General features: G+C 48.0%; 1 protein-coding gene across 3 annotated transcripts in view; it reads right to left on the reverse strand.

Annotated features, from left to right (window-relative positions):
• Window positions 1–24,973, reverse strand: part of Ulk4 (unc-51 like kinase 4) — a 352,379-nt gene that overhangs the window by 265,248 nt on the left and 62,158 nt on the right. For all 3 annotated transcript variants that reach the window (XM_037208051.1, XM_037208050.1, XM_037208049.1), the window contains 3 exons: window positions 21,994–22,155; window positions 21,412–21,594; window positions 9,540–9,667 (listed from right to left, as the gene is read on the reverse strand). In XM_037208051.1, coding sequence (XP_037063946.1) covers window positions 9,540–9,667; window positions 21,412–21,594; window positions 21,994–22,155 — 473 coding nt within the window. The remainder of the gene's footprint in view (window positions 1–9,539; window positions 9,668–21,411; window positions 21,595–21,993; window positions 22,156–24,973) is intronic.

Consider the following 24,973-nt stretch of genomic DNA (forward strand, 5'->3'; position numbering starts at 1 on the left):
CAACTTTCAGAATCCATATGCTGACTGGCATGAAATATAAGAATTAGTATGACCAGAAAGGAAAAATGGGAGTCTAGAATGTTCCCTGGGGCCTTCTGCTGGAGCACGACCAGTCACTCTGGAGTGTCTGCAGTATAGGGGCCCAGAACACGCTGGCCAGCACAGTGAGCTGTAGCACGGATCTTTGGGCTTTTAGAGCAAAGTCAGGCTCTCATTGGTAAATTAGGAGCTTCTCAGAGATGAAACATGGCACCAATGCATCATGGGATCCAAGTTGCCTGTTGTTATCCAATAGTCTAGGCACACAGCAGTGGGCCATCATCAACAGGGCCGAGATGACCCTGACTGAGTCAGAACCCCCACCATGTGGGAGGGATTTCCGCTCTCCCACTCTGTGCCAGACCAGTCCGAACCCTGACTGGCTGGCAGAGAGAAACAGAGTCAAGTGCTGAAAGGGGGGACACAGCACACCACAGACCTAACCAGTGTGACCCTCAGGAGACCCTCGGGGGACACCGTCAAACCACAGAGGCTGCATCATGCCTTCCAGTTGAGCAGGGCTAAGGTGCAGCTGCAGGCTGCCAGGGAGCAAAGCAAACCGTCAGGGGATGGTTAGAAACTCAGGCTCTAGGGAAGAGAACTGAGGAGGGGCTCAGTGGGCAAAGCACATGCTGTGGAAGCAAGAAGACCAGATTCCGATCTCCCAGAGCGACCAAGCGGGCGTAGTGAGTCATCTGTAATTCCAGCCTCAGAAGTCCAAGATGGGATCCCCACAGCAAGCTAGATCCAAAGACTAGCCCTATCAAATGAGCTCTGGATTTGACTGAGACAGCCTAGCTCAAAGAATAAGGTGGAAGAGAGATTGAGATAATTCCCAACATCAGCCTTGGGCCTACATACATACACACACACACACACACACACACACACACACACACACACACACACACTGCATTACACTGCATGCACACATACACATGTGCACACATGCAAGTACACACACATGCACACACAAGTGCCCAAATGCAAGCATGCACCTACACATGCACATCACACATGCACATGCATGTGTGGTGATTTAACTGAGAAATGTCCCCACAGGCTCATGCATTTGGGCTTCGTCTTCACTGTGTGGCGCTGTTCAGGGGATTATGGAATGCTTAGGACATGAAGGCTGGCTGGAGGAAAGTCTGTCACGGGCAACTTCGAGAGTTCACAGCCTTGCTGTTCCTTGGCCTGTTTCGCACACGGTTGAAGATGCACTCTCCCAGCGTCCTGCTCCGGCCACCTGCTACCACGCCTCCACAACATTATGGCCTTCCCTTCTGGAATCGTAGGCCAAAATGCACTCTTCCATACACTGTCCTATCACAGCAACAGAGAACAGCTGATATAATATGAAAAGGAAAGGGAAGTTCTAGAAAAAAGAGAGATAGCATGCAATTATTTCCACAGGATGGGCACGTCCACTGACAGACTCCAACCTAGAGGATGGTGTCGGCAATCACGCAGGTAAAATGACACTCTGTAAATGTCACAGAGTCTTTGAGATGCCTCTGTGTGTCCACAATGAGCCCACGTATGACAAGGCCACAGTGTCAAAGGTGGAGGCTACTCAGGAGCCCAGCAAAAGCAGAGTTAGGCAAAGAGTCACAGGGGTGTTGGTCTGTCAGCTGCTTAGGATCACTAGAGAAGCACACACCTGTGCAGGTTCGCTCATGGCGCTGGGAACAATCAGGTTCCAAAGACACATCCCAAACTGCCCATTCAAAGGCAGCCTCAACGGGTAACAAGTACCCCCCAACCATAGCCTCAACGGGGTAACAAGTGCCCCCACCCATAGCCTCAATGGTAACAAGTGCCCCCCACCCACAGCCTCAACGGGGTAACAAGTGCCCCCCCCCCCCCCCCCCCCCACAGTCTCAACGGGTAACAAGTGCCCCACCCACTCCACAGCCCCCCCCACTCTCAACGGGTAACAAGTGCCCCACCCACAGCCTCAACGGGAACAGCCCCCACCCACAGTCTCAACGGGTAACAAGTGCCCCACCCACAGCCTCAACGGGAACAGTCCCCCCACCCACAGCCTCAACGGGTAACAAGTGCCCCCACCCACAGCCTCAACGGGTAACAAGTGCCCCACCCACAGCCTCAACGGGTAACAAGTACCCCCACCCACAGCCTCAACGGGGAACAGCCTCCACGGCCTGCGTTTCGGATGTATGACAGCGACACTGATTTTACCCCTTAGTGTCACCTTAATTTGCATCTTCAATTATTGTCTTAATTTTTATCATTATTTTTATCATGTGTAGACACACATGTCATAGCATGCACGTGGAGGCAGAGACAACCTCCAGGAGCTGTTCTCTCCACACACATCTTCAAGGGTTCCAGGGACTGAACTCAGTTCTCCAGACCCACAGAGCAAGCACCACACACTGGATCTCTCTGGCCATTTCTTCAATTATTTATGATGCAAATTATCTATCCCTGTCATTAGAAACCCCTTTAAAGCAGAGATTATTATGTGTGAAACAAAATCTTTGAAGTTTTGTGAGCATATAAGGTTTATCTATGGTTTTATTTATGTACATAGGTGTTGTGCCTTCATGTATGTGCACCATGTGTACACAACACTGATGGAAGCCTGAGGAGAACATCACAACCCCTGGAGCTGGAGTTACAGGTGCTGTGTACTGGGAACTGAACCTGGGTCCTCTGCAGGAGCACCCAGTGCTTGTGGGTACTGGGAAGTGAACTGGGTCCTTTGCAGGAGCACCCAGTGCTTGTGGGTACTGGGAAGTGAACTGGGTCCTCTGCAGGAGCACCCAGTGCTTGTGAGTACTGGGAACTAAACTGGGTCCTCTGCAGGAGCACCCAGTGCTTTACCTATGGTTTTTAAGGGATGGAGAAGTTTCCAAGTACTTGCTTCCGCACTTCTTTTTCTCTCCCAGATTTAAACATACTCTCTTCCAGCTGTTTATGGTTTCTTTTGGGTATATAATTCTTTAATCCATCTGGAATTAACTTTTGTATAAGCGTAGAAAATAAATTTTCCCACACGGTTAACCAATTATCCAGAGTAAATATTTCTTTAAGAAAATCTTTCTTTTAAGATCAAAGCAGGTATTTTTTTTATTCCACTGATTTCCATATTAACAGAGATGCATAGGGGAGGGAAAGAAAGCCTCTAGGAAGTCTGATCCCTCAGGAGGCGCTCACACCCAGCTCACACACACCTCCTCATGAACTGACAGAACCATCCATCCCCCGAAGCACCAGTCACACCCAGAGATGCCGAAGACCCCATTTCATCCCTTGTCACACTCAATCTGAGTGCAGAGCCATCTGAAAGGGGTAGACGTTGGGGAGATGTCACATCCTTTCTATCTGATGCTGGCGGCTCAGCTCCACGGCAGAGGGATGGGAGAGCTGACATTGCAGAAAATGTGCTGAAATATAGACCATCAAGAGACGGCCGTGGTGACAGGAAACAGGAAAAGCATCCACCACGTACATAAAGGTCATCACAGGCTGAGGGTGGGAAGTCAGTGGCAGACAGGCAACAAGATGGCATGTGGGACTCAGCTGCTAGAGGAGCAGCAGGGACCGGAAAGGGAGGAGCTGCTCCAGACAAACCCACCACACAGCTCAGCCGTGTGCTCTCCTATTCAGCTCTTACAGACACAGCAACTTAGGCCCTGGGCCGCAAAGGAAACAGAAGCCAGCCACTCTCCACCTCGACACTCTCTTCCTGAGAACAACTGACATCACCAAGTCAAATCCCCAAGTCTAGAAAAAAAAAATCAATTTTACTGTCTTGACGATCCTGTAACCCTTTTGGGTTTGTTGTTGTTGTTGTTGTTTTTGTTTGTTTGTTTGTTTGTTTGTTTTTGTTGTTTTTTAATCACATTTGTTTGTCTTGTTTGTCTGTGTGTGGAGTACAGATACACACACACCACAGCACGTGTGTAGAAGTCAGAGGACAACGTGTAGAAATCTAGTCTCTCCTTCCACCACATGGGCCCCAGGGACTGGACTCTGGTCATCAGCCTTCGGTGGTGCCTTTACCTGCTGAGTCCCCTCAAAGGCCCTCCCTTAGTTCTTTATGACTACATGACAGCAGGTGTTAACATTGCTAATGCTCCCCTATCCGCTTGGATTTGTTTTTTAATTACAGGAGTGAACCTTACCTTACGGGTCTTAGCGACTCTGCTCATCTCAGAGTGCAGTGAGTCCGCCACAGGAGAAAGGCGTGGCAGAGTTCATGGCCACAGGAGCCGCAGCCAGCTCTCCACCCTCACAGGAGACAGGGAGCTGGACCAGAACCAGGGGAAGGATTGGACTTCAAAGGCCACCTATGGAGGCCCGCAGAGGTTTCCTAGTGAGATTTTAACTTGCTTTATACAGCAGGGCTGCATAGGGAATGGACTGACCACGGGCATGGTTACCAGGTGTTTGGGGGGTCTGCACTTGGCTGTGCTAGGGGGAGGTCTTTTGCTCCACCCTTGGCATTCCTATAAAAAGTCCTTTAGCAGAGCCAGAAGGGCCGGTGGATAAGGATCCAGGCTCTCCTGAGGGTATTCTGTGTTTCTGTCTCTCTCTCCTCTCTATATTTCTATCTAAATCTCTTATCCCTCACTCCTCAAGAGTACCCTGAGAAAAAAGTGGGAGCAGGCCCCCCACAGCCATCCCTAGTGGGTTCCACCTGTCACAACCTTCAAACTAGCCCACCAACTGGGGAGCAAGTACTTACAGCTGTGAGCCACTGGGGTCCCTTCACACCTTAGTGTAACAACCTAAAGCAAGTGAGTGGAAGCAAGTCCCTCTGCCCCTCCTGCCTCAGATAGTCAATTTGATATCTTTCTTCCAGTCCTATTTTGGAAGGGTGTTATGCAGATACATGAAAATAGATGTGTCCTGCCACCGAGAGTTCTTTTACCAAAATATGTTCAATTTTAACACAGAACCGGCCCTTCCCTTCCTCCCTTATGGGCACCTAGTGAGCGCCCCCAGGTCAATCAATGACTACTCACAGGATCCCAAGCCATCGGCGCTGGCTGTAACAACACCCACTGGACACCCTGGGGCACGGAACCTCAACGACTCACGTTCATAGTGGCCAAATGTCAAGTGTAAAACTGCCGAAACCAAAGTGACGGTGCATTTACTGTCAAAGACATTTCCCAGCTCGCTCCTGAAGGCTGCAGCAACTAGAATTTCTATGTGCAATATTCAAAAGTGATTTGTAATTCCCTTTTCTACTGATATGGAGCAGCCTCGCTTTTCTGAGTTCTCTATCACAACCAATAACCACTGGACATAATAGTAATATAAATTTTAAAACAAGCTTAATTAGACTCCAGAGAGTAAACAGGAGGTGGGCTGCTTGGAGAACAGGGGTGGGGGAGACGGGGGGGGACACGTAGGAAACAGTGCAGCCATGAGTCTCCTTCATTTCCTCCATTCCTCAGCTATTACCGGAGTACTTCCAAAGCCTGCATCCCAGCACGGTTCCAACGAGTCTTTCCTGAGCCCATGTAAAAAGATACCTAACAGACCAAAGGGACGCCACACAGGACCTCTCCCTCCCCCTCCACGGTTCTAGTGGACAGACAGGAGTTGGCCTTCCACTGTAGTGTGTGGGACGGTCTGTATGTCAAATTGCTCTGATTGTCAATAAATAAAACACTGATTGGCCAGTGGCCAGGCAGGAAGTATAGGCGGGACTAACAGGAGAAAAGAAGGAACAGGAAGGCGGAAGGAGTCACTGCCAGCCACCGCCATGACAAGCAGCATGTGAAGATGCCGGTAAGCCACGAGCCACGTGGCAAGGTACAGATTTACGGAAATGGATTAATTTAAGCTATAAGAACAGTTAGCAAGAAGCCTGCCATGGCCATACAGTTTGTAAGCAATATAAGTCTCTGTGTTTACTTAGTTGGGTCTGAGCGGCTGTGGGACTGGCGGGTGGCAGAGATTTGTCCTGACTGTGGGCAAGGCAGGAAAACTCAAGCTACAGTAGTGCCTGCTCCAGGTCCCCAGATGGGAGGTATGGGCAGGGCCTCTTCCCCCTGCAAGGATGAAGCCCACACCAGTGCCCAGTTCTCCTGGCAGAAGGAAGTCGAGAGTCATGGGCTGACCTTCCATTTCCCACCCAGCAAAGCTGGGCCACTCACAGGGTCCCCAGGAGCAGCAGGATCGGTGTCTGACTGGCAACGGCCTTCCATTCACAAGGCAATGATCTAATTCCCACAGGAGAGAAGTGTCAGAGGTCCAGAGACCAGCACCCCCTCAGACCACACCCCAGGCCTATCAATGCAGTCTGAAGATAGACTCAGACCTCCAGAGAAGCAGAACATCCTGAACACCTTCAAATACCACCCATCAAGGTAAAGGCCTGGGAATCACAACACTACCCAACACCGGGCTGGACAGGCAAACAGCAGCGATGTTCCATGCTGGGAAGAGCAATCGACAGACACCATAAGAAAGCTTTGATAATGGGAGCAGCAAGTAAAGGTGGCTGCTGCCATGCTATGACCGGGTTCCAGCCCTGAGACTCATAAGGTGGGAGGAGGGCAAGAACTCCCAGAGAGTGAGTGCCCTCCAAGCTCCACGTGTGTCAGGGGCATGCATGGCCCCAACACTAGAAAAGATGTCGTCAAAAATTAAAATTTCCAAAAAGCACTGAAAATTCTCTTAAATCCAATGAAAGAATTTAAAGTTTTACATTTTTAAAAAGTTCATAAAAATGAACCAAATAAAAAATGCAAAAAACTTCACCAAATGAACTCAATTCAACAGCATAGAAAATTGAAAGTTGTACCAGGAATGTGAGACGAGATCATTTGAGATTATAAAGCCGAAAACCCAGAGGGGACAAAAAGCGCAGGCTCTGGAAACAACAGGACAATTAACTAAGACCTTACACAGCCGTCACGAGTCTCCAGGGAGTCCAGGGCAAGAGTGATGGAAACGTATTTTAAAAAGTCATGGCTGAAATCAAATTGACTCAAAAGATATAAATCCACAGATTCAAGAAATATTCCCAAAGATTTTATATAAAATTCTGAACTTGAATGGGAAGAAAGTATCTTTAAACCAAAGAGAGAAAGGACACACTGTGTAGAGAGGAATATCGCCACCAAGACAGACCTGAGGCCATGAGAGAGGAAGGCAGCGGCCAGGGGAAGAGGCGTGTCCATGACAACCTCGGCCAGGGGAAGAGGCGTGTCCATGACAACCTCGGCTGACACCACCCTCCGGTGACACCACCCTCCAGTGACACCGCCCTCCGGTGACACCACCCTCAGCTGACACCGCCCTCCGGTGACACCACCCTCCGGTGACACTACCCTCCGGTGACATTCCGGACACCCCTCCGGTGACACCGCCCTCCGGTGACATTCCGGTGACACCACCCTCCGGTGACATTCCGGTAACACCGCCCTCCGGTGACATCACCCTCCGGTGACAGGGATGGAAGTGGCTCCGGGGGGAGGCCCCTCCCGCAGCACTCAGAGGTCAAGACCTCTGTCCTGTGTGTGTGCACGTGTGTGTATGCCTGTGTCTGTGTGTACCTGTGTGTTTGTATGCATGTGTGCCCATGCCCACCGGAAGCCAAAGATCCACCGTGGGCGCTATTCCTCTGAAACTGTCCACCTCAGTTCTAGAGACAAGGAACCTCCGGGGGCTCTCTATAGGGGACAGCGGCTGGATTGCCTGGTACCCCCAATTCCAGCCTTCCCAGAATTCTGTCTCAAGTCTGTCTCTTCCCTTGTAGATAGTGAAGCCCCTCAGCTGCTTCCTTCCTGCTGGGTGAGCGAGTGTTGGTCAGCTTCCCAGAATTCAAAGCACAGCTGTGAGGTAACAAGTCCACCTGGCCACCATCTCCCACTCTGCCTCAGTCTCCTTGTCACTGGTCTTTCTAACACTGTCCTAGGTCAAGCAAGCACCAACAGAGAATGCCTGCATCTGGAAGGAGCCTGCTCCAACTTCCTGAGTTAAAAATCATCTGTCCCAGGCCCCCCAGAATCCCTGGGGCTTTGTGTGTGAGGTCTCCAGGACCTGCCCTGTGTCTTCTGGTGGTTGTGACCTGCATTCCGGAGTCTTTGCCATTGGTTCAATGGTCTACACAGCCTCCCGAAGCACCAGGGCCGGCCCTGCAGAGGCCATCTCTCTTCAGTTCTGCTGATGTTCATAAAACCTCTCAGGGAGTCACAGTGACAGCAGGAATTGTCTCCTCCATTAGCTGCTTTGCTGTGAGCCACCCGGCCATCCTGCTCTTTCTCCTTCAAGGCTTCCTACCTGCACAGGGATGCTCTCAGCCTGCTGATGTCCCCACAGCTCAGTGACTGACCAAATGCAACACACACAGGTGAGGGAGAACCTTCTCTCCTTAAAGACAAGGGGAGGTGCCATCCCTCAGAGGCTGGCCCAGCGGCCACGTGAGTCCTGCTCTGGATCACACAGCACACACACAGGAGGAGCCACACTTCAGAGCTGCATGGCCTCAGGCCATCAACTGCACAGTCTGCACACCTGCCCAGGCCACCCGGCTCACTGCATTGCGCCACAGTGTGTAGTGACTCCTCCTCCAGGCCACACTCTGTACACAGCTGGAAGCTTAGGCACCACAGCTGAGACTCCCAGCCCAGCGCTGTCCTGGGAGGGTTTACAGAGCGGGATCCTCCACATGAAACTGCCACCACCATCCTGACGTCACCGCAGCTGCTCTGAGCAGAACAACCTCTCACAGGAGGGTGCGGAGGGCCCCGGCCTAACTGAACATGCCCCGGGGTTTCCAGGAGGTCTGTAATCCCACCTCTTGGGGAGACTGAGGCATGAAGATCACAACTTCAGGGTCAGCCTGGGCTACACAGTGAGCTCTAGGGCAGCCTGGGCTACACAGTGAGCTCCAGGCTCCAAATAAAAAGTATCAACTAGATTTTCAGAACTCTCTGGACCCCAGTGGAGCAGGGCTGAGGAACTGAAGTAATGTTGGTGAGAAGGAGCCAAGCACAAACAGAACGCTGGGGCACCCGGGAGAGCTCTTCCTTTGACAGGAAGTGTGAAACGGAGAGAAAGCCAGGGTGGTGGTTCATACCTGCAACCCCAGTACTGGGGAGGATAAGGCAGGAGGACCAAGAAAGAGCTCATGGCTAGCCTGGGCTACAAAACCATCCCTTTCTAGAAAGAACAAACAAAATAAAGTCTCAAAGTGACAGACAGACACTAGCCCAGGACTGCTCTTGGACCACCCCCACACTGGGGCCTTGAGCTTCTCAGCCTAGAGGCTTCCAGGCAAACCCCCATCCCCGCAAGGCACAAAGCCACCAGATTGAGACCTCACTGCCTTGTGCCCAGGGTCCTCTCTGGGCTTAGAAGCTGAGGATACCAGAGATAGAGTAAACTCTTGGTAAACTTCAGAAAAGGTTTTCAATGTCAGATACATAACAGCCAATAATAAGTAGTCTACAGGACACACACACCACCGGTCAACGGCCCCACAGACCCTCTGAGAGGCGGTGTACCTCGCTTGGCAGCTCAGCAGCAGCATGTCTCGGTTGTGAATCAGGACGTGAAGCAGTACCAGGAAGGCTTTGGCTCTGATGGCAGCGGATGGACTGTCAAGTAGACGGATGACCGTGGACACGAAGTCCTGGGGAGACACGGAGGAAAGGTCAACCCGACAGCTGTAGAGCATGGCGATCCAACAGGAGGGGAGAAACCTCATCGGCTACGTCTGCGTTCTTAGTTTGGTCCAAACCCACATGTACTATTATCTCACTTAACCTGAAATTAGCCAGTGTGTGTTCACAAAAGCAGTAGTTCACACAAGCTCTCACTGGTCGGTGGTTGGCCTTGATTCCTGGGCACATGGAATCCTATCTCCTATACCTCTCTTGTAAGGGTACGAGAGGGACCAGAGGGAGGAGACAAGGGAGGGGCCAGAGGGAGGGGAAGGAAAGAGAAGAGTGACATATTGTAATTAAAAATATATTCAGAATTTTAGAGAAAAGGGTAAATCTTCAAGTGATGAATGATTTGCTGAAATTCTGAGCTGAGTTCAGATCCAGCACAGTTGGAAACCAAAGCCTCAAGTACATTACAGGAAGTGTGGCAGAAAGTTGAGGGACCAGCTGAAGGCCAGAGCAGCATGAAGATCTGAGTCTGGTAGGGGCACACACGTGCACACAGACACAGTTCCTACCTTGAGCTGACAGAGCTTACTAAACAGAGCACAGGAGTCACACCTGGTGACCCACACAATTGGAACACCATCCTAACATTCTTTATTTAGAGGCCTCACCACACCGAGCAACAACCAGTGACACATATCAGATAACGAAACTACAGCAGGTGTTGGACCTATATGCAACTAGAAACACACATACACACACACACGCACACACACATACACACATACACGCACGCACACATGCACGCACAATCAAGCTCCCCGCTAGCTCTCGGCTAGAACAATGGCTGCACAGTACAGGGGCATCAAGAGTGATCCAGAAGTTTGTTTCCCATAGGGAACATCATGGGGGTGAGCAGCAGATCCGAATTCAGTCTGAAGAGAAAGTACTGATATTGAATCCATGCATGTGTCTCCTTTCGAAGTTCTTGGTTTATTTTTAAGGGATAATCAGTCAAGGAATTAGAATTAAAGAGGCATACTGCTCACATTTCAGGCAGGTGAGAAAACTTACAGATATGGTTAGGAACAGACCCAGAAGCCAAGAAGTGGTATCCGCCATTACCTCAGGTGCAGGCACAGGCAGCCTTCTACACCAAGCACCAGACACATGCTCACCCTGTTCTGACCATCCTCACCATACTAGCCACAATCCTCACCATATTACCCAGACTCACAGTTTTCCTGACTTTTCTTCTTCCCTTCCCCCACATACAACTCTGGATCCCTCCTGATCCTGCACTCTCTGGATCACACTTGAGTCCTGTACACTCTGGATCACACCTGAGTCCTGCACTCTGTAGATCACACCTGAGTGCCTGCACTCAGCAGATTCAATGCACTCCCCATTAAAATCCCAACACAATTCTTTACAGACTTTAAAGAACAATACTCAGCTTCAAATAGAAGAACAAAAATCCCAGGATAACTAAAACAATCCTGTACAGTAGGAGAACTTCAGGAGGTTTCACCACCCTGATTTCAAGCTCTACTACAGAGCTATAGTAATAAGAAAACACATGGTATTGGCATGAAAACAGACAGGTGGATCAATGGAATCGAATCAAAGACCCAAGTGTAAATCCACACACCTGTGTTCACCTGACTTTTGACACAGAAGCCAAAATTATACAATGGGAAAAGGAAAGCACCTTCAACAAATGGTGCTGGCATAACTGGATGTCAGCATGTAGAAGAAAGTAACTAGATCTATATCTATTGCCTTGCACAAAACTCAAGTCCAAGTGAATCAAAGACCTCTACATAAATCCAGTTACACTAAAGCTGATAGAAGAGAAGGTGGGAAGGTAGCCTTGAATGCATTGGCACAGGAGACCACTTCCTGAACAGAACACCAATAGCACAGACACTGAGATCGACAATTATTAAATGGGATCTCCTGAAACTTAAAAGTTTCTGTAAGCCCAAGGACACCATCAACAGGACAAATGGCAGCCTACAGATCGTGGGAAAAGATCTTCACCAACCCCACATCTGACAGAGGGCTGGTTTCCAAAATATAAAAGATTTCAAGAAACTAGACATCAAATAACCAAATAATACAGTTAAAAAATGGGGTACAGAGCTAAACAGAGAATTCTCAACAAAGGAATCTCAAATGGCTAAGAAACACTGAAAGAAATGTTAAACATTCTTAGCTATCAGGGAAATGCAAATCAAAATAACTTTGAGATTCCATCTTATACTTGTTTGAATGACTAAGATCAAAACCACAAGTAACAGCTCATGCTGGAGAGGATGTGGTAAGGGGAACACTCCTCCACTGCTGATGGAAGTGCAAACTTGTACAGCCATCTTGAAAATCAATATAGCAGTTCTCAAAAAAATGGCAATTGATCTACCCCGAGACCCAGGTATACCACTCCTGGGCATATACCCAAAGGATGCTCAATCATACACTTGCTCAACTATATTCATAGCAGCTCATGGTGATAGTTTATTTGTGCTGAAATGTGGTGATATTTTATTTGTACTTTAATAAATAAAGCTTGCCTGGAGATCAGAGGAAAAGGCAAGACATTATAAGTAAACACAAAAGTCAGGCAAAGGTAGCACACGCCTTTAATCCTATCATTGGCAGGCAGGGATCTGTCTGGATCTCTGTGAGTTCAAGGCCACACTGGGAACAGAGCCAGGCATGGTGGCACACACCTTAAATTCCAACACTAGTTAATCATGACTGAAGAAAAAAAAAGTCAATGCAATGATGCCTAAGGATACTCTGCTGTACTTATAGATTGGTGCCTAGCCCAGTGGTCATCAGAGAGGCTGCATCCAGTAACTGATGGAAACAGGAGCAGACCCAGAGCCAAACATTAGGCTGAGCTTATGGAATCCTCCAGAAGAGAGGGAGGAAGTATTGTAGGTGCCAGCGGGGTCAAAGGACATCACAAGAAAACCCACAGAATCAACTAACCTGGGCTCATAGGGGCTCACAGAGACTGAACTGACAACCAGGGAGCCTGCATGGGACCGACCTAGGCCCTCTGCAAACACGTGACGGTTGTGTAGCTTGGTCCTCTTGTGGGGCTCCTAACAGTGAGAGCAGGAGCTGTCTCCAACTCTTTTACTGGCTTTTGGACCCTATTCTTAGAAAAATTTTTAAAAAAATGTATGAACTCACAATCTGAATGTTTTTCTATTAATAATATTAGTGGTAAACTTAGTAAAATTTTAGTAAAACTAGGGTATTTTGAATGAGACTCTTTCTCATCCCATACCCTATCAAAACCCAAAGAAATGGATGCCTAGAGGCAGCCTGTGTCACCTTTTATCTCGGGAGGGGAGAACATCACAACCCCACCAACGATCTTAGCTTCAGCTGAACACAGATCCAAGACACAAGTCTTGTTGCCTTTTCTACCACTCAGCCCAGGACCCAGGGCTTGTGGGAAGTCCACATCAGCTGATCTTCACCAGATTTCTGGGGGACACAGTGGGTGTGGGGCCTCTGGGAACCCAAGGCATACATGCCACACAGTTATGAAGAGTTTCCAGAAACAAGGGTCCACACTGCACAAGGCTGCGTCTCCCCACGTAGATTACTGTTCCTCCAGCCCAGTGGAATTTACCACCCAGGGGCCCTTTTCCCTAAGTAGTCCTGCTTGGTGACAGAGGGCATCTTGGCTCTGCTGGTGCTTGAATCTATTCCCAGTCAGAAGTGGGGAAAGTAACACTAACGTCTTCCTCACACAAATGTAGATGGCAGAGAGAGAAGTAGTGTGGTGATATATTGTACAACCTAATAAAATTTGCCTGAAGATCAGACAGACAAAGGAACAAGCCACCTCTCACCTCACCTCTCACCTCACCTTCACAAATCCTCTGACTGAAATCCTCCGAGTCCTCAATGGAAAGGCTTCAGCTTGAAAAAGCCTTTAGTTCCTGTCTCCTCACACCTTATATACCTTTCTCCGCCCAGCCATCACTTCCTGGGATTAAAGGCATGTGTGCTTCCCAAGCAAAGGCATAAGATCTCAAGCGCTAGGAATAAAGGTGTGTGCCACCACTGCCTGGATGTTTCTCTCCTAGACTGAGTCAATCTCATGTAATCCAGGGTGGCTTTGAACTCACAGAGATCCACACGGATCTCTGCCTCCCAAGTGCTAGGATTAAAAGTATATGCCACCACTGCCTGGCCTCTATGTCTAATCTAGTGGCTTGTTCTGTTCTCTGATCTTCAGGCAAATTTTATTAGGGTACGCAATGTATCACCACAAGTAGAGTTACAGATGGAGGGAGAGGCAGAGAGAAGAAAGCAGTTATATGAATACACAGAGGACAGGCAGACAACAGGGAGGCAGAAAGACAGACAAGGCAGGTAGGCACATTTGCTTATATTCTTAGTGGAAGATTAAAGCAGGTTATCCAACAGAAAATGTGATGCTTGAGAAAGGAAACAAGTGTCTTAGTTATGTTTTCTATTGCTGTGCTAAAAACCACAACCAAAGCAGCTTGGGGAGGAGGGGGTTTACTTCATCTTACAGCCTGTGGTCCATCATGAAGGGAAGGCAGGGCAGGAACTCGAGGCAGGAGCTGATGCAGAGGCCATGGCGGTGTGCTGTAGATATCGCTCTATATAAATAAAACACTGATGGCCAGTGACCAGACAGGAAGTATAGGCGGGACAAGGAGAGAGGAGAATTGGGGAAACAGGAAGAAGGAGGGAGAGACACCGCAGCCACATGTAAAGATGCCGGTAAGCCACCAGCCATGTGGCAAGGTATAGATTTATAGAAATGGGTTAATTTAAGATAGAAGAACAGTTAACAAGAAGCCTGCCACGGCCATACAGTTTATAAGTAATATAAGCATCTGAATGATTATTTTATATGTGGGTTGTGGGACTGCGGGGCTTGGTGGAACCTGGAGAGAAGCCCTCCAGCAACAGAGGAGTGCTGCTTACTGACTTGCTCCCCATGGCTCAATCAGCCCACTTTCTTACAGAACCCAGGACCACCTGCCCAGAGGTAGCACTGCCCACCATGAGCTGGGCCCTCCCACTTCAGTCATCAATCAAGGAAATATTCCAGACTTGCCCACAGGCCAATCTGATGGAGGCATTTTCTCAGTTAAGATTCCCTCTTCTCAGACATGTCTAGTTGACAAAAACCAAGCAGTGTGTGTGTGTGTCTGTGTGTGTGTGTGTGTGTCTGTGTGTGTGTGCTGTGTGTGTGTGTGTCTGTGTGTCTGTATGTGTGTGTGTGTCTGTATGTGTCTGTGTGTGTCTGTGTCTGTGTCTGTGTGTGTCTGTGTCTGTGTGTGTTGCCACAGCACACGTGTACAAGCCAGAGAATAACTTTTGCAAGCTGGTTCTCTCCTTTCCTCTGTGTGAATTCTAGAAATCAAACTCAGGTCGTCAGGTTTGGCAAAAAAGTGTCTTTAACCACTGAGCCATCTCAAAGGCTGCAGGAGGCTCTTTGTTGAACTGACCCATCAGTCAAGCTGGGGGAGGTGTGCATGCCCATGCATACACGTGGCAGCTAGAGGAAGATTTCAGACGCTCGGCTTTATCTCTGTCTTTGAGACAACGTCTCTCGATGGAGCCTGTAGCCACCGAGCCCCTCACGACAATGAAGGAGCCACACCCAGCTTGTTAAGTGAGCGCTGGCCACTGAAACTCAGGTCCTCACAGATGCATATCAAGTGCTCTAACCCGCTGAGCCATTTCCACAGCTGCCAGGTTAATATTTTAAATGATTATAAGACAAATTAAGGGCTAGACTGTTAGCGCAGTGTTATAGAGTGCTTACCCAGCATCGCTGACTGGGTCAGCCCTAGGTCCCATCCCCAGCACCACATAACCTGACTTGATGGTGTATAATTGAAATCCCAGCATTTGGGAGCAGGAGAGTCAGTTCAAGACCATTTTGAGTTACAGAGGGAGTTCAAGACCAGCCTGGGATACTAGAAACCCTGCCTCAAAAAAGAAATCAAATTAAACTTTTAATTTTTAAATATACTCCAAATTTAAAAAAATCAAGTAAATACGTAAGTACATATGGAATTAGCAGCTTCACAGAGTACAGCATTAGAGAATGTGAAGCATATTGATTAACCTGATTGCACATCCCTACATGAGACTGTCCCAAGCAAAAACACACACACACACAAAAAAAAATAAGAATTGTATTTGTAATTATATTAGCGTTACCATCCTGACCAAACATTACAAAACAGCAAAATTATATCATATCACATTAAGAATCAAGATTTTCAGCTTAAATTAAAAAACAAAACAAACAAAAAAACACTAACATAAAAATGTAGTTAGAAATGCCACCACAATCAGGTGACATATTTTTAAATAGATGTTCACTGGCTTTGTCAATCCAAAAGACTAGAGACAATAGCCAGCCCCAGCCCAAGGAGAGCCCCTGACAGACTCCTCAGAGAGAGAGACTGCTTCAGATCCAGAGACAAGACATCCAAGCCGGAAACTACTGTCATATCACACAGCAAGATGCAGAGACCACAGGAGTCAAGACGAAAAGACCCAGGAGGCAACTCACAGCCTTTAGAAAAGAAGCTGTTCTGTAGCACACTGACACAGCCAAATCATAAAATCTGTGTGAGCAAAGAATACTCAAAGAGGCAGCCTTTGGAGACCGCTAAGCAACCAACTCATTATTCTGCAAACCAGTAAACACATGAACAAAGTGTTTACCCTGCCTTTGCTCCAGAAAAAAACACACCAGATTGTTCCTCAGACGTCTTTCCCACGGAGGAATCCTAAGTGACAAAGATAAATGACAGGGCTCAGGATCCAGTAGAGTCCAGCATAGGCAAACATCACTGACGGCTGCTGAAGCCTCCGTAAAACCAGATGCAGATGGTGCAGGAAGTGCCCCATGCCCCTCCACACATCAGCAAACAGGCAGGTAAGTGATGGTGTCTCTTCTCCTGGGAGGAATCCACTCCCCTGGTGGAGTTTACCCTCCATCGGGAAATCCAAGCTGGGATCTAATCAAACCTGTAAACACAAACCTGTAGGCACTCTACCAAACTCTACCAAAGCCACACTTAGAGAAGCAATGAGTTTATCGGAGTAACTTACAGGGCGCCAGTGTCCATCTATTCAGCTGCAGTCTTCCGGATCCTGCTCCTCTATGTTCTGAAGAGCAACATTCTGCCTGGGTGTTAATGTCAGAGGACAAAGTGGATGCTGCAACCTGTGTGGTTTCTGGGCAAAGCTTCCGACCAGAGCCACAGCTGTCGACATTCTAAAACTAACTTTGTGGCTCACTGAAGTCATAGAGATGGAGAGTTGGAAGAGAAGAAAACTGAAACTCACCACGGGACCACTATGTGTCTGGGCTGAGACAGAAAAATAGATTGAAGGGAAGAAAGGGGCTTTGACTACGAACTTTGCACAGCTCTGAGGCACTTCTCCCACATGCCACCATTGGGCCTTTCACTAACATTGCAGCTATTTCCAACATAATAAACCACGCCATGAAAAATAGACTGCTTAGGAAACGGGCCTTTTAAAAATGAGAGTAACCTGGCAATTTTACTTAAGAGTTTATCATGAGAAAATGACTCGGGAGCTGGGGAGATGGCTGTGGGTAAAGCACTTGCTGAGCAAGCATGAAGGTCAGCTGCCCAGGACCCATGCAAAAGCCAGGCCTGGAAGCCCACACCTAAAACCCTGGTGCTAGTGGTCAGAAAAGAGACAAGAGGATTCTGGAAACATGCTGGCCAGTCAGCTGACCAAAGCAAAACTGCAAACACTATGTTCAGTAAGAGACTCTGCCTCAAAACTGAACAAGGTGGAAAGCAGTACAGGCCATCCTATCTTTTCACAGACAACTGCTCATCCCAAACAGGGCAGTGAGGACAGATGGAAAATCGTGGAATACTCCTCTGCACTGTGGGAATCAGTACCACTGTGACTGGGTTAATAAGGAAGCTGACTGGCCAATAGCTGGATAGGTAGAGGTCAGGCAGGACTGGCAGACAAAAAGAGAGCTTGAAGAAGAAGAAAGGAATCTGGGGAGTCATGAGGAGATGCAGGTGAAGCAAGAGATGAACTTGCCATATTGAGAAAAGGTACCAAGTCACGTGGCAGAGCATTTATAATTAATAATAAGTTTCTGTGTAGTTATTTGGAGACTTGCTGGTGGACAGAAAAGTCCATCTACAAAGAAGCAATGAGTTTACTGGGGTTCCTTAGAGGAGCATGAATGAAGGATTACTCACAGGTAACTGCATCACCAAAAAGCCCACCAAGCCTTAGAAAATCTGTCATCTTTGCATGATGTGCAGGCTGCTCAACAGACTGGAGGGTCTCCTCTCCTCAGCCATTCTTACTGCTTATACAATTTTGGGGATGGAGGAGCCTGGTGAGTCTGATCAGTTTCAGGAACTTCCTGAGACTTGTGAGTTGTTTAGTTTCTGAATCTTAACCAGCTTGTCTCTAGGATGGAAGCTTCAAATCCCAGGAAATTTCTACAAAATATCTCCACCTGTGCATGTACAAGCAAGCACACCAAACATGATTGTGCATACAATACATGCACACATACACAAGAAAGTAGCCAAGCATGTCCATGCAAAGCCAAAGGAACAAGGGTTATCCTGCAACACAGAAAACTACTAGACATCTGCTACTCTGTTTCAGCCAAATATCATGAAAAACGCATCCCCAGTTCCATTAGCAAAGGAACTGTGGGGCCCTAGACCTCATCTGATCATGACAGGGCACCCCAACACTATCCCATGACAAAGCAGTGCCAATGAAGACCTGTGGGAAGCTGGGGCTTTTATCTTAACACTACAATAACCAGGAACCCTTCTCCAGCTGGGTCCCCCTCTCCAGCTGGGTCCCCCTTCTCCAGCTGTCCCCCTCCTCCAGCCTTGCTGTCAGAACACACTAGATGGGATCTGCAGTGTGCTCACATGCAGCAGTAGCGCCTTCCTCCCTCTCCCTGTGGCTGTTACCAAGAGAGGCCGAGTAGGACGCCCACATCTGCATCCCCTTCCATCAGCTAATAAAGTCCCGTTCCCAGACACCAGCATTTATGCAGGCCGTCTCCAGGAACCAGTTCCCTACCAACCAGAGAGGTGCCCATCATACCAGACAAAGTGAAAAGCCAGAACCCCCTTTGCCAGTACCATAAGGGGTTTGCTTGTCCCCCAAATCAGGTATCAATGAACTCAACAGGGAACCTAAATGGCTGCCCAACCCAGCAGTAAGGAGACAACGCCTCCTTCCGCCATGCCAGTGTGGTGTCAGGTGCCCTACAAAAGCAGGAATTTAACTGCTATCAGACATGCCACTCAAGATGTTGTCTACATGTTGAGTTTCAATGTTCAAGATAAAAGCACCCTGCTGTAAACCAGCAACAATGTGGACCAGCTGTGCACATAGGGATGCATTTCTGCTGCGATGAGACACTTCTTGCAAAATGCCAATACTGGTCCTTGAGATGGCTCAGTGGGTAAGCACTTGCCAGGGAACTCAAGACCTGCAGTTTAGTCACGAGAACCTGCATGAAGGAAAGGACCAGATCCACATAGCTGCCTCTGACCTCCACACACACACAGCCATGGCATACGTGCACACGCAATCACATACGCACAGTAATAAAGTTTAAAGAAAAGAAAGGATGGGCCCTGCCTTAGCCACAATACTTAGAACTCATCTGGTCTCACAAGCCAGGCAGAGTAGACCTGGTTGGTACTAGGGTGGGAGAAAGGGCCAATACAAATTAAAAGAGAACAATCACCCTTCTATTATCCATTCATTCATTTCTTCAAGAGACATGGAAACATGGCTACATGGCATGAAACAATTAATGTATCTCATTTTCATGACTTTGTAAATTATATAATATCATGTACTGAGAGTTTTAAAAATAATTCTGTTAAAACTCTCAGCCTCTCTGATCAAAACTTACAAAATGAAGTTACCCAAGGGTGCCTATTTCTATGCAGTGACTGTAGCATTCAATAACTTGGAAAACTGAACAGCAAATCCAGACACACAGACTGCTGAACAACACTTACAGCCACAGCTATGGGACCCACAGAGGTTTCCTAGTGAGACCCCACTCAGGGTCAGAGATCCGAGCTCGCTTTACCCAGCAGGGCTGCATAAGGATATGATTTGGTCATGGGCACGGTTACCATGTGTTTGGAAGGGTGTGCATTTGGCTGTACAGTGTGCTTTGGTCTTGCAGCAGGGGGATCTTTTGCCTCTCCCCTTGACATGTTATAAAAAGCCCTATTCAATAAAGGAGGAGGATGGTGGGTATTGACCCAGGCCCTCCTGAAGCTATCCTGTATCTGTCTTTCTTCTCGTCTCCATCTTTATTTCTGATATTTCCTCATTCCTGTCTCCTCTACCTAAGAATCCTTCAAAAGGTGGGAGCTGGACTCCCACACACAGCATCTGAGTGACACCACACTGCCATGAAGGCGAAGTGTGTGTTGCTCTGTATTTAGACTTTCACACATCAAGCTGTTGGTGTCACCCTGACGGCCTGGAACTACCTGGGAGACAGGCCTCTGGGAACCGGAAGGACTGGAAGGACCCGCCCACTGTGGGTGGAGCCGACCCCTGGCCTGGATCCTGGTCTGTACAAATGGAGGAATGAAGCCGAGCAGCCTACAGTCATGGCTCTTGCTTCCTGGCTGTGGATGGCATGAGCAGCGGCTTCGAGCCCCGCAACCTTGACTTTCCCACCATGCTGTCCTGCACCCTTGACTGTGAGCTAAAATCAACCCTTTTCCTTGAGTGTGTTTGTCAGAGTATTTTATCACAGCAACAGAAACTAAGGTACCATGCACATATGGTGTCAATGTAACAAAATCTAACTTTAAATATAAAAAATACAACAGCTAGCATTTACTACAGTGGGACCATGGCCAACAGTGGGTTTCAAGTCCATGATCCTCCATTGAGATTCACAAAACTCTGATTTGAGAGTCGGGGTGTTGCTCAGTGGCAAAAGGCATGCCCAATATGTAAGAGCACCTGGTGGCACCCCCCAGCACAGAGTGAGTGAGTGAGTGAGTGAGTGAGTGAGTGAGTAAATGGATGGACAGATGACTCGGATTATAAGGTGTGCTTCCCCATCCCTGGCCCAGGTGTGTTGAACACTACATGGAGCATCTTTTTAAGAACTTGGGAAACACTAAACAACCAAGAACCTGTCAAGCCTTGACTCACTGCCTATGGTCTTAACTATTGGTGCCTCGCGCACACACACAGTCTCTGGCACACAGTCACTTCAGCCGGGCAAGACACTTGGAGAAAGGCTGGTCACAGCCACCATGCAAGCTGGGAGCCAGGTAAAGGTCATCAAGAGGCCCAAGGGAGATGAAGTCAAGAACAGAGGAAGAAGACTCAAAGGTGACACAGGTTAGAGGAATGGACATGGTCAGAGGAAACAGGGACAGCGGGGACCCTCCCCCTGAAGGAGGACAAGACATGAGGGAAAGAGCTGGCTGCAAAAACACCGTGAGGAGAGCAGCATGAGGAAGCCTCGTGAGCGCTGCTAGTTCTCACTGAAACAAGGTGGCGGAAGCCACCAAAAGCATCTGCTTGCATCTTTGATCGAATGCTCTGTGGTACATGCAGGGGTCTGGCAGAGGTCAAAAGGGGTGACACTTCATGTCGAATGCACCACTGTAGGGGGAGACTGATTTTTCCAGCAAAGTTGAGCGCAGAGTCAGACCTTTTCTTGGATCAGCCGCTGGAGATGAATCCCACAGGACAGCATGGCCGTGAAGAGGGTCAGCATGTACTGCTGCACTTTGCAGATGGCAGAGGCCAGGGAGCTGATGACAGCATTGAGGCCCACCTTCTCGATGACGTTCTGGAAGGCCGCAGGAGACTGGCGTGTGATTCTGCACAGGGCCTGAGGAACAGTGGCGTAGATCCGTCACAGACTCTGCGGGTACTGGGCACCCCACTCTACAGACACCACACACCTCTGCTCAACAGAGAGGACACAAACCATGCTGCTTTGTCACTCATTTTAGAGCCATAAAGTCAGGCATGTGGGTGCACAGGACCGGGACCCACCGGCTGTCAAGGACTCCCATGCTCAGCTCCAGATAGTTTTAACCAGTAATGAATGTCACATCCCACAAAGTCCCAAACCCTTCCAGGCCCATTTTTAGAATTCTGCTTTAGTATACCTGTTGAGCTATTCCTCAACATTTCTACCTTTTCCAGTACATTCAACTCATTCAGGCACATTTCTTCAAACATGGCGCTGCATCCCTGGGAACATCCTCAGAGGTGCTTCACCTACCGATATTGCGGTTATCCTCAGGGAGTCCACGGTGGAGTGTCTGAACAGGTGCCACAGGACAGGCCCGACTTCCCCGGTGATGAAGCCCTGCGCCTGGGCAGAAAGTGTTGTGCAAACATTCTCAATGATCTTCGCAGCCATGTGATTGACAACACGTTCTTCCTGGGGAATGAACAAAGAGCAGGAAGATTCAAAAGGGCTGCTTCCCCCAGCAAAGGGTCTCTTCAGTGTGAGAAACGCGTGCTTGCAGTTTCCTCAGAACCACTGGGGATAATGTTCTCACTGTTGTAACGCCTGCTACAGAGCTGCAGGTTCACCAGCAAGCCCAGAGAGCGTGACCCGCCATGGACCAAACGGGAAGGAGAGCGTGACCCTCCGTGGACTAAATGGGAAGGAGAGCGTGACCCTCCGTGGACCAAACAGGAAGGAGAGCGTGACTCTTCACCTGTTTTAAATAAAATCAAAATGGGAAAATGACCCAGAAAATAAGTAACACAGCGCAGTGTAAAAACCAGGCTACAACTGTTAAACTGTAAGGAGTTATAAGAATAAACCTCTGAGCACAGCTAGCAAGGATCTGGGAGACAAGCAGTCAGAGCACAAAACCACCCAAACCCAGAATCGGAGAGTCCTAAGAAGACATGCCCACAAGGGTAACAAAACCATGCACAGACTAAAATGAACATCAGCACGTCGCACTGTTTTCAGGAAGCATCAACAGGCTACAGAGGGCTGTACGGTGGCTCAGCAGGTAAAGGTGCTTCTGCCAGTCCTGAGTTTGATCCCTAGAACCCACATAGTGGGAAAGAGAACCAGTTCCCATAAGTTGTCCTCTGACCGCTGAATGCACTTCATAGCATATGTGTATATACGTGTGAGCACATACACCCAGTGAATGAAGGAATTAATCAATGAAAAACTCCTTTAAGTGCTTAAATGAATACAAAAACTTCAGCACTCAATGACAGAAAGTTCACTGGCTCTGAAATCTCCTTAAATATTCCTGAGCAGACAGGAGAGTACAGCTCCACAAAAGAAAACTCAAGGCTGGGGAGAGGGACCAGTTGGTGAACTGCTTGTCTTGTAAGAGGCCTTTGATTCTCAGAACCCATATAGAAAGGCCCAGGCATGGTGGTGGGGTTGTAATCCACTGCTGGGGAGGTGGAGACAGGTGGGGCCCTGAGGCCAGCTCTCCAGCCAGTCCAGCATACGAGGCAAATTCCAGACTCAAAATAAATGAATAAATAAAATGGATGATGCCTGAGAAAAGACAGCTAAGGTTGTCCTCTGGCCTCACACACACACACACACACACACACACACACACACACACACACACACACACAATCCAATTACCAAAAACTCTAATAGATTTAGTGGAAGGATCTGCAGTGATTGCTATAGTACAGTCTATACATTCAAGTCAGAAGAGGAAAGACTAAGGAAAGAAATAGTAGGAATAAAAATGATTCCAGCAAAACATCTAAAGATAAAGTGACATCTCGTAAACTCTGGAGAGCGCTGAAGAGACGGCTCAGTGGTTAACAACAGGTACTGCTCTCACAGAGGAACCAAGTTCTGTTCCTGACATCCACACTGAGCAACTCACGACTGCCTGTAACTCCAGATCCAGGGAATACAATGCTCCCTTCTGCTCTCCTTGGGCACTGCATTCACACACACACACACACACACACACACACACACACACACACACTTACAAATAATTTTTAAAAAATTTAAAAACAATATGGCTACAAAGTGTATGAGACTATGCTATTCTAGTCATCCTTGACGGAACATCACAAATCAACATGATTGAAAAAAAAAGTAAATAATACAATAGTAGGGAAAGGTCTTTGTGAGCGACGAATTTCTTAGTGAACAGACAAGCGTAACACTGCAGAAAAGCCTGTAGATCCAATGCACGTGGAGGATCTTTCACTGAGAATTTTCACCCCACTGAACTTAAGAAAACTGATGTAGCAGAGATATCCTGTGAAAGTGATTAAGCAGAGATATCTGTAGGAATTATTCAGCCCTTACTTAAAACATGAACAGACTCGGTGGAATAAAACCCTCTAGATGTAACAAATTTGGGAAAGTCTCCAGTGGAATTCACCACAGATAATTCATACAAGAAAAGATGGGCAGGCAGCAAATGGGAAGTGTTTCAACTGGAGCTCTCCCCTTATAGGAGTTCAGAGAACTCATACTGGGAATAAATTTTGAAATGCACTGAATCTGAAAAATGCTGTGGCTGGGACTCCCATGTTAGGGACCACATGGGAAAGCATGCTGTAGAAAAACCCTTTAACGATAACAAATGTGAAAAGGTTTCTAGGGTAATTCAACCCTAAATAAATATGATCATTAGTTTTCACTGTCAATTTAACTGGGTTTAGAATCACCTAGGAGAAACACCCTTGTGCTGTGGGATGGTCTGTATGTCAAATTGCTCTGATTGGTCAATAAATAAAACACTGGTTGGCCAGTGGCCAGGCAGGAAGTAGGTGGGACAAGGAGAGAGGAGAATTCTGGGAAGTGGAAGGCTGACGCGGAGAGACACTGCAGCCGCTGCCATGACCAGCAGCATGTGAAGACACCGGTAAGCCACCAGCCATGTGGCAAGGTATAGATTTATGGAAATGGATTAATTTAAGCTGTAAGAACAGTTAGCAAGAAGCCTGCCACGGCCATACAGTTTGTAAGCAATATAAGTCTCTGTGTTTACTTGGTTGGGTCTGAGCGGCTGTGGGACTGGCGGGTGACAAAGATTTGTCCTGATTGTGGGCAAGGCAGGAAAACTCTAGCTACACCCTTGAACACATCTGTGACAACATTTCCAGAGATGATTAACTAAGGAGAGAAGTCCCACTGCACATGCTGGTGATACCATCCCATGATCTGAGATCTTACGTTGAATAAAAAAGTTAAAGAAAAAAATGAAAAGAAAAGAAAGTTGGCATTCTTCTTTCTC

This window comes from Peromyscus leucopus, chromosome 7 (genome assembly GCF_004664715.2).
Source record: "Peromyscus leucopus breed LL Stock chromosome 7, UCI_PerLeu_2.1, whole genome shotgun sequence".
NCBI classification, from domain to species: domain Eukaryota; kingdom Metazoa; phylum Chordata; class Mammalia; order Rodentia; family Cricetidae; genus Peromyscus; species Peromyscus leucopus.